Source organism: Ictalurus furcatus, chromosome 11 (assembly GCF_023375685.1).
Source record: "Ictalurus furcatus strain D&B chromosome 11, Billie_1.0, whole genome shotgun sequence".
NCBI classification, from domain to species: Eukaryota; Metazoa; Chordata; class Actinopteri; order Siluriformes; family Ictaluridae; genus Ictalurus; species Ictalurus furcatus.
In genome coordinates this window covers 28,012,233-28,025,853 of record NC_071265.1, presented here as the reverse complement: position 1 = coordinate 28,025,853, position 13,621 = coordinate 28,012,233, and the positions used below count along the sequence as shown (strand labels likewise).

Here is a 13,621-nt window from a genome sequence, read left to right as displayed (position 1 = left end):
ATGTAGCCACATTGAAATACATAATCCGTTAGTTAAGCAAAAAAAAAAAAAAAAAAAAAAGCCTAGTTCGCTTAGCTAGCAAGGCTGTCATTAAATTGCTCTGGAAGCAATTTAGCAAAGATATGAGAGCCAAAAATTCTTACCATTGTACACTGGGGGAAAAAAAGGTCATTGAATTTACTTCTGGTGCATATAAGTCATGTCACAAAGATTGTGTTTACGAGTTGAACGCATGTGAACGCCACAACAAAGTCATCATTTCGAGTAGGGAAACTCTGGATTCTCCCTGTGCTCTGAGTTTCCGAGTTGGGGGTGTGTCAGTAAGACAACATGGAGGAATCGGTGGATGCGACGTATGAAGTTGACGGTAAATTTTGCGAAATCGAATGTTAACTCCCCTCTGAAGCTGTTTGGTTTATGCAGCAAGTTATTATGAGGCTTACGATACGATAGCATCGTACCGTTACGATATAATATGTAACGATAAAGTTTACGGCGGCTTCATGAATTGATTAAAAACACACCTGATGTGCAACCTTGCTGTATTTTTTCCCCCGTAGTTAATTAAGAGAAGCTCCGACCGAAGCGACTTGAATGCACCTGAAGTCGTCATTACGACTTCCCAACTCCTAAATACGAACTTCCCAGGAGGACTTGAACGCACGGTTTTTTAAAACGTGTATATTGGTTCCAGGTGAATGAATGGAGTTGCGTTACCACAATTTGTTTTCATACAGCCGATATGATTTGATCATGTATTTTCAGAGTCCTATAATCGAATGACACCCTGCACACCCACCCGAGCGCAGGACCGAGCGCAGGACCGAGCGCAGGACCCTGGTGTTGTGAGGCAGTGGCATTACCCACTACACTGTTGTGCCATTTAGTACAAGCGTTGAAATCAAGTCTTGATGAGAAACTTAATTTCTTTGTAAACTATACAGAATATTTTCTCTTAAACCTGACAGACTGCATATTCCCTTTCATTTAGGGTGGAAATGTAAAATCTCTCTATGCAGAAAAACACTAGCTAGCCAGCTTATTATTGTAACAGCTTAAGTAGAGTTAACAGATCTGATTTTAGTGTAGAACGTATTTCAGTTCAACCCAATACCTCCGCAAATTAAGCACGAACTCACATCAGTTTTATTTATCTATCTATCTAACTATCTATCTATCTATTTGTTTAAAGTTTTGTCTGCTTTTCTGTTCTGTTTCCCCCCAGCAGGCATATTATCAGAGCAAGTCACATCTCTTCTTTTCTCACCTTTTATTTATGGAAGGTTTATTTCCAAATCAAGCTACAGTAGATTTCACTAAGTTTCCGTAGCAACATTCATTCATCATCATGATCTGTAACTTACTGTTACTGTCTTCAGCATTACACATTTTTTTCTGTCAGTATGTAAACCCAGCATTGGGTCTCGTCAAGACTTCTACTTTCTTCCCAAATCTGTACTGTGCAGCCTTTATGTGCGTGTGCGTGCGTGTGCGTGTGCGTGTGAGAAAGAGCGAGTGAACGGGAAAGAGAGAGGGAGAAAGTTAATCCCTTCCACTGCCTGGTCCAGGTTTACATTCCTCAGTGTTGTAAGTACATACCTTTCGTATTAGTTTACCATAATATCAAAATAATTCAATATGCTTCACTAAGTCATTTAATACAAGTGGAGTTTAAGGGGTTAAAGAGGAAGTGGGGGGAGGGGAGAGAGAAAATGTGAGCATGTTGCCGGTTTCGTGGAATGGCGTTTACCCTGAGTAATCCGTATAGGAGGATTAGATCAGCCATAACATGACTATGACATGGGGATCAGACCTCCATCATTAAGCTCTCCTCGGAGAGTGTGTTATACTGATGGAGCGAGTTAATTGCCCCAGTGTGAGCTGTTGAGCTCATCTGTGACTCTAGTTATCAGTAAAGTGTTTGTGTGGCTGGGTGTGTGTGTGTGTGTGTGTGTGTGTGTGGGTGGGTGTGTGGCTGGGTGTGTGTGTGTGTGTGTGTGTGTGTGTGGGTGGGTGTGTGACTGGGCGTGTGTGTGTGTGGGTGGGTGTGTGGTAATTTGCTTCTCACCTTCCAACTGGCTTGGTCCATTAGGACTGTACACTGCTTCTGACTCGAACTGTTACTTTTATGCAGTTTTTTACAATTGGAAGCTTCTGCTTAGGTCTCTCTCTCTCTCTCTCTCTCTCTCTCTCTCTCTCTCTTGTTGCTCTCTCTCTCTCTTGCTCTCTCTTGCGCTCTGTCTCACTCGCTCTCGCTCGCTCTCTCGCTCTCGCTCGCTCTCTCTCTCTTGCTCGCTCTCTTGCTCGCTCTCTTGCTCGCTCTCTCTCTCTTGCTCTCTCTCTCTTGCTCGCTCTCTCTTGCTTGCTCTCTGTCTTTTGCTTGCTCGCTCTTTCTCTCTCTTGCTCTCTGTCATTGCTCTCTCTCTCTCTCTCTCTCTCTCTCTCTTACACTCTCTCTCTCTCTCTCTCTCTCTCTCTCTCTCATACAAGAAGCCCAATATGTTTTGTATGTCTGTCTTGTTTGTCTCTGTGTTATTCTGTTTGTGTCTTTGCCTGTCTGTTTATCTGTTTGTCTGCTTGTATGTTTTTCAGTCTGTCTGCCTATCTGTCTGTTAGTTTGTCTGTCTTTTCTCATCTAGCTATCTATTTGTCTGGCTGTCTACTGTACTGTTGATGATTAAATCTTAAAATTGTTAAGGGTTTTTGTTTTGTTCCTCTGGGTTCTACAACAGAATGTTCTCCTAGCAGAGAGTGCTTAACATGCCAAGAACCCTTAACTGTCAAGCAAACCCCCCCCCCCCCCCGCCTTTTTTTTGAAGAACCCCTCTAAAGAGTATAATTTGTAAGTGGTTGAGTACCCTTTCATTCCACTCATTCCTCGTACCTTAGCCACTTCTGTGTCCACTTCTCCCTTCTCTCTGTAAGCTGAGGCCAGATTTGTGAGTCACAGTTGTTTTTTTTGTACAGTTTTGCTGGTTTTAATTCCCAGTAATCATCCTGTTATAGAAGGTTTACTGACATCAGGCGCTTATCACACTTTTTCCGTTTACGACAAGAGGAGATGAGAGGAAAATGTCATCAAGTGAAAAAAGAAAGAAGCAAAATGCTTATGGCAGCCTGCTTGTGTGTGTGTGTGTGTGTGTGTGTGTGTGTGTGTGTGTGTACTCTGTATCTGCCAAGCTCTCCCTGTGATAATCACTCAGTAATTTGTTCCATTTGTTCCTCTTCGAAGGCCTCTCTCTCTCTGTGCCATGATTATTGTGGTATTTACATTAGCATGTTGCTTAACACAGTCACTTTCTCCAACTCCACACACACACACACACACACACACACACACACACACACACACACACACAAACAAAGATTGTGTATTAAAGTAGACCAGTAGAGGCTTCAGTTCTGATTTCAGTTCGTGGTGCTACAAATATGACCTTAATTAATGTTTGCTTACAACGATGGCTAGTGAACTGAACCTCACATTTACATATTTTAAAATGCACCTATTATGGTTTTTCAAAGGTCACCTTTCATGTAGTGTGTTATGTAGCTGTTGGTGAATGTGAAAAGTCTGCAAAGTTTCAAAAATCAAAGCGCACAACAAACGGAGTTATCGACTCCCAAAAGAAGGAAGCGGTTCTGAACAGCTGAAACGAGTCGTTAGTGATTCCAGACTTTACTTCCTGCACTAACCTGCGTAGGATTGTAACAAAAAGCCCCGCCTCTCGTCTTCATCTGCTGCTCGCGAACACACGGAGCTGAAACTCGTTATGGTAGTGGGCGTTTCCTTTTTGAAACACGCTGACAGCGGTAGACCAATCACAACAGACTGGGACATCTGACCAATCAGAGCAGAGTATGCTCTCTGAAAGGAGGAGTTTAGACCGAATCCTTTAGAACGGATCATTTAACGAGTCGTTTGTGACACTGGGGGGAAAAGGTAATTCTGAAATGTAAATTATGAGCACATTAAAGTGTTTTTTGAAATTGGATGCATGTAAATCTATTGTATGAGAGCTTTAAAACAAAATTAGGCACGTTTCAAAAACATAATCGGTGCACTTTAACGTTCACCCCATTTGGCTGATGCTTTGATCCAAAGCAACTTCCAGTTGAGACAGGATACAACTGAGCAGTTAAGGGTTAAGGTGTTGAAGAGCTGAAGCTTCAGTCATCGCCACACATACTGAGAATATTCCATAAACACCTGTATGTTTATATAAGCATTTGCTCATGAATGTGACTAGACTGTGCGGGACTATGGAGTACTGCCACTTCAAACCTACCTCGAGCCATAGTGTTGCCATTCTGAGTCGCTCTTCTCTTCCTACAACTGTCTTATATTTGTGTTTTTGTTAGCTGAACAGCACTTATCTCGCCGTTGTGCTCGGATTGTTTTCTGCCTCTTTTGTGAGTCCTTTGGCCAAACAAATGTATGTGAATAAAGGGAAACGAGATCACTGATGTGATTGAGTGCTAGAAAAGAATGAGTGTATTCTCTGTGCAGATACAGATCTACAGGATGAAGCGTGCGAGACAGCACACGCAGCTTTCTTTGTACATGAACTGTAACATTACAAAATTAACATCCACTTATATCTTGATTAAAGTGTTTTCTTCTTCTTCTTCTTCTTGAGAAACGGGTTTGTATGTAATATGTGGCCTATATTTGTGAGAGTTAGTCAAATGAATTCATTTTTTCCACAAGTACGAAGGCGTTTGTTTTCGTTTCCTCAGGTGTATGTTAGGGCGGCACGATTATGGCCCAAATGATGATCACGTTTATTTTGATCAATATTGAGGTCACGATTATTTATCACGATATTATTTACACAACATTTTTATTGCACTTTCACATTTAAATAAACAGACCTCTGCTTTCGCATACATGTTGTGCTACATTCCTGCTAATGTACACATCTTTGCGTCAAATTAGACTGGTCCTTAAAGTGCATCATCTCGTAGAGATAAATAAAATTGTACCCAAAATATAGGAAGAGTAAAAATAAAAATGCCATCAACCAAATGAAAACAGTTCAGGCGAATGCAGAAAAGATGATAATAACAGTGTTTACAGGAGGAGAGACGCAGACAGATCACACAATAGAGCGGTGACGCAGGGACGACGTCGTTTTGTACCGAAACCCGGAAGTTAACATCACACCGGTTCCCTCGACAAAAACCCAATAGGATTCACATAGGCTTTTGGATTATTGCAAAAAAAAAAAAAGCTCTGTGATCAACAAAAGTTTATAATACTAACACATTTTGTCCATTAAGATCGTTTTCACAAACGAACACAACTTTTATGAAGTTTGAAGCCTAAATTGCCAGAAATAAACAGCTAACCGTCTGCTATAAACGAACTACACCACGGTCGCTCGACTTTAACGTCACCATCACCAAGCTTCCCACAACTTTTCCAAACATTTTCCATAATCCGGATTTACTCTGTGGATGAATCTTCATCCACGTTTTTTGGGGGAATTGTTCACAGCAAACCTGAACCAGTTTATCTGCAAAGTTTTTTCCTGTTCGGCGTGATGACATTTAATGTCCCCGACAACCTCTGTAGTGCCCTTTAGCAACGTTAGTGTCATCATTTCCCCTCGTGCAAGCGCTGGAGCACGAAGCGAAGCTGGCAGCGCGAGCGATAAAATGCTAACTCGTTTCCTGGTTTTGGCGTACAAAATGATGTCATCCCTGCGCCACTCTATGGTGATTGGCTGTAAGTGTAGGAGGCGCTTGATTTGATCTGCAGCGGAGTTTTCTATGAGCGGAGGATGAACTTTAAACTTCAGTATCGCAGTCGATCATGTTCCTGTAATCGTGGGCAGTCAAAATCGCAATCGAGAGCAATATTCGATTAATTGTGCAGCCTTAGTGTGTGTGTGTGTGTGTGTGTGTGTGTGTGTGTGTGTTGATGAAGCTGATGGTCTTCATAGACTACGTTTACATGGACAGCAGTAATCTAATTATTGAGCTTACTCTGAGTAAGATAATAATGTGATTAAGGTGTTTACATGAGTCGCTTTTAGAATACTCCTGTCATGTTCCCGTTTTACGTGTTTTAGAACATAATTAGATTAACAGCCCGCGTCATTACGTCACCGCGCCACGCCGTCCGACGTCCCTCCAGAGTTTCACGTATCAACATACAGTTCGTCTTCGTTATGGAACCGTATACAGTTTTGGGTGTTTTTATTTGAATTTTTACGAACGCTTCAAGTGCGGTTAATTATTAGTCATGCTGTACGTGCTAATAGACGACTGCTTGAAGCCGTGGGCTGCGTGTCAAATCGCATACTTACCGTCTATATAGTAGCCGAGATACATGTATTTCTCCCCAATACAGGCCTGTAGTAGGCAAATATGCGGTTTGGGACGCAGCCGAACTCTCTTGTTCGCCGTAAAACTGCCGTGTGTGATCGTGTCTTGTTGCAAAATGCGGTGAAAACTCACACGACGTTCATGATGTGATTAAGGTGTGTACATGTCTGTAATGCACGTCCATAATACGATTAAAACAGGAGTACTCCACACGTCTTAATTCCATTAGAGCTTAATTAGATTATGACCATAATTAGATTAAGGTCGCTGTTTACATGGTAGTTTCTTAATCAAATTATGGTCTTAATTAGATTAAGAGTGGATTATTGTTGTCCATGTAAACGCAGTCATAGGTTCAGCCAGAGAGGAGTTACAGTGGAGCTTAAGACCAGACACGATATTTCAGGGGTTTAAACATCCTTATATTTGTCAGACTCGGGATCTCAGACTCTTTGCATATGTTCAGTTCAAGTTTAAAACTCCATGTTCAGTTAAAGATTAAGTTTGCACACACAGACACGGTTTAACAACATCAGTGGGAGAAATATTGAAACAATCAAACCATGTTAAGGGCTGAATATTTTTGTGCCTAGTTGAGCCGTTTGTTTCTCTGGGGTTGAGATTTCTCAGAGCAACACAACAAGCTGCTCCTAATCTTAGGACTGTTATTGTTGCTTATTCGGAACACCGGGTGGGTGGGTTGTAGTGGGGTGTGCTTGGGTGATGACGACAAGAAGTAAATCACAGAGTGTTGGGTTTCAGCTCTTCAGATCGACAGCCTTAATTTGGTTCCTGGATCTCTTGCTTAGTTTGAGACCACTCCGGTGTAATCGGTCCAATCGGTCCAAGCTCAGCAGAAAATCCGCAGCGTGTGGTGGGAGGGGTTTGTTTTTCAGTTTCTAACAAAAGAGCCAGTGTGTGAAAGTTCAAACGCCAGTGCGGCCCACGCTTTATTTCGGTCTTCCAAACAACATTGCTCTCTGTCAGTCACTGTGACATTATCAGGAAAGAGTTTGCATAAACAGCAACAAAAATCAGTGATAAAACACAACAAGCAGCAAGAAGTCTGTGGTAATTACATGGGAACGCTCAACACAGCAAGCCAGCTTGTCAAAGCATGTGAAATCAAATAGAAACGAGAAGAAAGCCTCGTTTACGTTAGTTTCTTTCGGGGCGGGGAAGGGGGGTAGGGGAGAGGGGTTATTTACGATATTACCAAAGGATAGATCCAGATAGATGATCCAGTACGAAAAGATAGTAAACCTGGACATAGAAATGGTCGTGTTATTGTTAGTGTCACATGATGCTGGGCGTGATGCGTCAATCCAGTAATTACACAGATACGTTTACGTGTTAAGTACCCGATCTACTTGCATTTACAGAACATCCTTGAGTAAAAATAATCCAGCTCAAACAGTGCTTTAGATGCAAGACCCCGTGCGTACTTCCTGTGTTTTGTGAATCTCCTCTTTGTCTTTGGCACATTTCTCCGATATGCATCTTCTCTTCATGCGTCGGGTCTTTCATACTCTCCAGCTCTTTGAATTAACTCTTCATCTCCTTTGTGTCTAGGTGGTGCTACACCTGCGGCCCATCCAGTCTCTATCCGTGCACCAAAAGCCGCTGATCTTCGTGCTCAACTCGCCCAAGCCATTCCAGTGGAGGATTCATGCAGATAACCTGGCTCCTGGAATTAAAAGGATCTTCCACGTGAGTGGGAACTTTACCTTCCATCTTTTCTCAGGCTGTCATGTCTTTGGCTTTTTCACCATAGCCGTCTTTACCTCTTCACGATAAATATTCACCAACAGTTCATTCCAAGACAACACGGAACAAGCTCTTTTAAGGCGAGCCTGTCTTCCCACCAAAAGACACATTCAGTAACACCACACCTGCCAGCCATCTTTCCACTCGCTCAAAGCGGCGTTCAGGTGCAGGTTTCTAAAGGAAAAACACACAGACATATACACAGATACACACACGCATGTACACATGACTCTGCCAAGGTAACCATCCATCTCAGACAGATGTCTGTTGTTTGTCTGATTGCGTCTGGCTGCCGCTCACAGGTCGGCATTGATTTGCCGCAGTCTGCAGACGCTAATTGCATTCTGTGACCGATGTTTAATGGTCAGACCGTGTTGTGGAACTTAGTTTGTTGCTGAGTTTTTTTTTTTCCAGTTCACTTCACAGCTGGAAAGAATCACAGTGGTGCTACGTTTAAGGAGAACGTTTAAGGAGAAAGAATCACTCCTAATTGCAGTCTGCATTGTGTTTTTTGCCACCTTGGCGTGGCACTGAGATTTCCATTACAGGCAGCCTAAACACTTACACAACCCACCTTTAAAGATCACATCTCACCTGCGTCTTCATCTAAAGAAACCACTTTTGGACCATTTTGAATAGGAGTAAGTTTGCCTGAGAGATCAGCTGACCTGGGTTTTATCAGCAACTCAAAATTATACTGAAATGATCCTATTAACCTAATAAGGCCTTGTGTACTCCGCTGTCCAAAATGACATCATGGTATGATCCAGGCCAATTTCTTTCCTCTGGCTTGATTGAGGGGGCACTAAAAAGATTTTAGGTGATTTTGAAACAAATCTCTTTTGAATAACCCACCATACATAGTCAGTAAAGCAGCTTTCACCGTATAGAAGGTTTGAAATAATAAATAGACTGACCAGGACCTTCAGGCCTTAGCATTCCAATTACCCAAGAGACTCGGTTCTATGAATCTGGCTCTATGTCCTCTTCATTTCTGCTGGATGCTGGCAACAGCTTTCATGGAGCTGGCAGGTTGTGTGCAATAATCATTTTCTGATGCACCTTAGCGTTACGCCATAGCATTGCGCAAGAATGTAGCATTAGGAGTTTGTATTGTTTCCATATGTGGCAATGTGCTCTGCTCAGCCTCCTCTTTTATGGATGAAGCTCAACTTGCTTGGAAAACTGGAACCGATACACAACACACACATCCAGACTTTGGCATGTGTGATAATACACTGCGAACATCTTCACTAATGACCACTGAAAAGAGCTGAGCATAGGTCAAACATAAATACACTGTAAACATATCCCTATATGCCAGTGTCTTTGCACCACTAGTCTTTTTTTTTCTTCTTGCACTCTAAGAGGCATTGTGAGATCTTAATGGATGGCGCAGGTTTCCACCATCTGGATAAAGGACTTGGACCTATAGAGAGGATCGACAGCAACATTGACATGTTGACTGTCTATATTCATGTCAAATTAAATTGAGGAGTGTATTTTTGTTGCTGTGCATGGTTCCACGTGAATATTCAGTGAATTGTGTCATCTGGATACTGTACCTAAATTTATACGAGATGTCTACCTAAGACCTGCCGCTGTAATCGTAAAGACATTCCTGTAGACATCCCAGGACTCTTATTCACAATATGCTCATACTGAACATCCTTTCAATGCACTTGGTACTGCTTCACTTTACAGTATACAGTTGTAGAATAGTAATGATTTATAATTAAACTATGCGGTGTCACCAAGAAGAGAATGGGTTCGCTTCTGAGTCTGGTTCTTTTCAGGGTTTCTTCTTCATGTCGTCTTAGTGAGTTATTCTTCACCACTGCCAGTTCTGGCTTACTCTTTAGGGATCTAAATCTACATCTGTATTTTTGCAAAGCTGCTTTGTGGCAATGTCTATTAGGAAAAGCACTATACAAATAAAAATTAATATGTCGCTTTCAATGTAAATAGTATTTCTAATGAGAACATGCTGTGGTTTGTCCCATCATGCCAGATACAAATCAGCTATAACTGCAGCTATGAAGGGCGTATTCCAATTGTATTTTTGTTATAACCCATTTCCTGAGGCATAGCGGTACTAGGAAATGTTTCCATTTCCAGCCCGAGGGCTTCTCGGTAATTACACGGATACATTCACATACACAATGCCCTGGCTCAGTATCGTATTCCTGGATGAATGTGGTTACACGCGCACATTGAATGTACCTGATCTGTGTGTTTTGGCAGTTGGAATTGTTTTGACAGTTGGAGGGAATTAGCGAGCATTCGCTGTCTGCTCAGTAATGCTTAAATAAGTCTATCATACTTTTGTGCTGGTGACCGATAGCAGTAAAGCTCATGTTTTGTGAACAAGTTGTGTTTTGGTCCATGTGATCCATCAGGTTGTTGTTGGTGAATATATTTCCCTTCAGGCTGTTCTTGCCTGGGGATTCCTTCTTCGATAAAATAAGAAACACCTTATCATCTAGTGGCCTGTCAGTGCTTTGCTTTATTCTTCTCTTCGCTCTGACTTTCCTAAGCTCTTGGTGTGAGTTTGTACTCGAGAGTGTGAAGATGACATCACCTCTGTGGAGGCATACACACACAGACATACCTCACCAAGCTTCAGCGCTAGCGTGCGATCATCAAGGACGATGATCTCACACAATAGTACACTTCAAGAATAGGATACCTAGAAGATCGCTTTCTTTATTCAGCTATTCCATGCACTCGATATGCACACACTACTCCAACTGTTTCCTGTTCAGCTCTTCACTTATTGAGGAGAGTCAGAACTTTGACACATTTGTCCAGCAAAGAACGAAGGTACTAGCTTTCTGGAGCCAAGGCCTGATTTGTAAAGGAAGAAGAGAGAAAGTTGACCATTCATGACTTATGCAGTTGCATATTGAAAAGGACTGGTTGTTAAGAATTAACACCGTATACCCTTCCAGATGCCCCAGAGGCCTCCTGTTGTTCTTTAGCAAGGTGGGGTTTTTTTTTTTTTTTTTTTGTTTAAACATCTGGCTAATCTCTACCAGTCCTCATGTAGAAGTTCTAGCCCACAGAGGCCCCAAGTCACAGACAGGCGTCCTGGAGCCCGTATAGGCCTGGTGAGCACAATATTGGTGTTGGCCGCCACAATTGAGCTCCTCGCCTCTAGAAGAAAAGCTGGAAAACGCAGACCGTACTGTAAAACACGCTTCACAGGCTATCCGGTCTGTTGCGCTAGAGATTTAGACATTGAAATTATACTGAAAGGAATATTATCCAGGTTAAATGAGATGTGCAGAGGGTTTCGGAGAGCTGGTGGTTACCGAATATAGACCTGGGTTGGTTTGTTACATGTAATGTTATATTATATAGAATTGCTGTTTAAGACGTTTGATCACAATGACGTCTTTGGCATCATTTCAAGGAGAAACATTTGGCTGATTGATGTGTTTCTCTTTCTGCGTTTGCCAAGTAACTGTTTGCTTGATTTTTATTGCTCAGAGGACATTGTTAATTGAAACCATGGTGGCGCCAATATCAGTTTTGCAATGGATGTTTGTCCTTTTGTGGTGCTTGCACATAGATGGTGTTGTTTACTACTCTGCAGTGCATTGCCAGTTCAGAGAAACACACGCGTGTTTCATGCCTGAGTCTGTGCCAGTGACTTGATTAGTTTTGTTTTTTTTTTTGAAGTGAGCCGAGGAAATCACGCACAAATATATTTACTGCATTTGTCTCTCCAGCTTGTTGGGAATGGTTGTCACGTCTCTCCAGCTTGTTGGGAATGGTTGTCACGTCTCTCCAGCTTGTTGGGAATGGTTGTCACGTCTCTCCAGCTTGTTGGGAATGGTTGTCACGTCCCAAAACCTTTACATCTGGTTTAAAGCACATTATCATCTTAGCAAGACGTTCGTGCTTTCTTGAGATTACGGCTTGGAGATAATTGATATAAACCATTTGGCCTGGCGTCTCCACTTATCCTGCACATATGGCAGTAATATATAGATGCTGATAGGCAGAGTCCAGGAGACCACTGTGAAATGTGTGTTTTTAAAGGTGTGGTGTGTATGTAGGTTTCCCCATTCCCAGTCCCAGTTTTTTGTGGGGTGTTTTTCTGCCGTAAGACACCCTACTCAGCTAATGACATTGAACTGCAGGAGCTGTCGCAGGGAAAAATGCACGCTGCTTCCTTTCTCATAGACTGGGATTTAGATCCACCGGGAGTATCCCAAATCCAGTGTGTCTGCAAATCTCTCTTTATAGTGCGCTAGTTTCAAGGTGTTTTTGTGAACAGCAAACATTAAATGTTAGAATTTGACCGGTATAACTTCTTTTACTGTTTTAATTAACAAAATGTAAATGCATACTGAATAGGTTGCTTTTCAGTTGAGGAAGGAAACCCCCTAATAGCCAGTGTCAAATCTGGTGGTGGATTATTTAAGATTTGGGGCTGTTTTGAGGCAGGTGGTCCAGGAGCTCTTGGGAAGGTTGATGACATGATGAATTCAGTTGAAGTACCTTGATATTTTAGCTGCTTTTTTGACTGTTTGAGGTAAGAGTGTGAGGAAATGTGGGTCTCTCTGACCCTCCAGCTCCATGTTGAACCCCTGCATAATGAACAGCTGCAGTGTACCTTTCTGAAGGCACGGTGTAATATTTCATAGGGTCGTATTTCGTACTTGGAGCTCACTGTGGAACTGCCAGATGTCAGCTGTACTCACTCCATCAGCACAAACAGATCAAAACACACCTCCTTGCCTGCCCTCCATGGCGTGATTGGCTTTGCGGGGTTTGATGATCCCTGTCTGGACAAGGCCGAAGCTATCGTTTTGTATGAGGCCAGTTAGCAGGATGATGCGAAGTTTCCGCTCCACTCACCTCTGCAGACGTTAGCCATGAGTCAGATGCCCCAGAGAGCGACCACTGGACGTTAGCTCAGAGCTCAGAGCTAGCCCAGCACTAAGCTGTTGTCTGGAACTGTTTACTCTCTTATAAGGGATAAACAGTAAGATTTATACACCAGCAGAATCTTACAGAGAGATGCTAGACTCCTTCCTTCAGCGGAGACTGTCAGAATTCACAAGTACGCTCCAAAACCAAAGGTGTTAAAGGACCAAATATTCAATCCTCCTCAATGTCTCAAGCCTGAAGATGTCCAGTTTCAGTGTCTCAAGCCTGAAGAGGTGTCCAGCTTCGGTGTCTCAGGCCTGAAGAGGTGTCCAGCTTCAGTGTCTCAAGCCTGAAGAGGTGTCCAGTTTTGGCGTCTCAGGCCTGAAGAGGTGTCCAGTTTTGGCGTCTCAGGCCTGAAGAGGTGTCCAGTTTCGGTGTCTCAAGCCTGAAGAGGTGTCCAGTTTCGGCGTCTCAAGCCTGAAGAGGTGTCCAGTTTCGGTGTCTCAAGCCTGAAGAGGTGTCCAGTTTCGGTGTCTCAAGCCTGAAGAGGTGTCCAGTTTCGGCGTCTCAAGCCTGAAGAGGTGTCCAGTTTCGGCGTCTCAAGCCTGAAGAGGTGTCCAGTTTCGGCGTCTCAGGCCTGAAG

The 13,621-nt window shown here is 42.8% G+C and overlaps 1 protein-coding gene across 2 annotated transcripts in view; it reads left to right on the top strand.

Moving 5' to 3' along the window:
• tgfbr3 (transforming growth factor, beta receptor III) overlaps positions 1–13,621 on the top strand; it is a 120,986-nt gene that overhangs the window by 59,033 nt on the left and 48,332 nt on the right. For both annotated transcript variants that reach the window (XM_053636861.1, XM_053636860.1), the window contains exon 4: positions 7,903–8,040. In XM_053636861.1, coding sequence (XP_053492836.1) covers positions 7,903–8,040 — 138 coding nt within the window. The remainder of the gene's footprint in view (positions 1–7,902; positions 8,041–13,621) is intronic.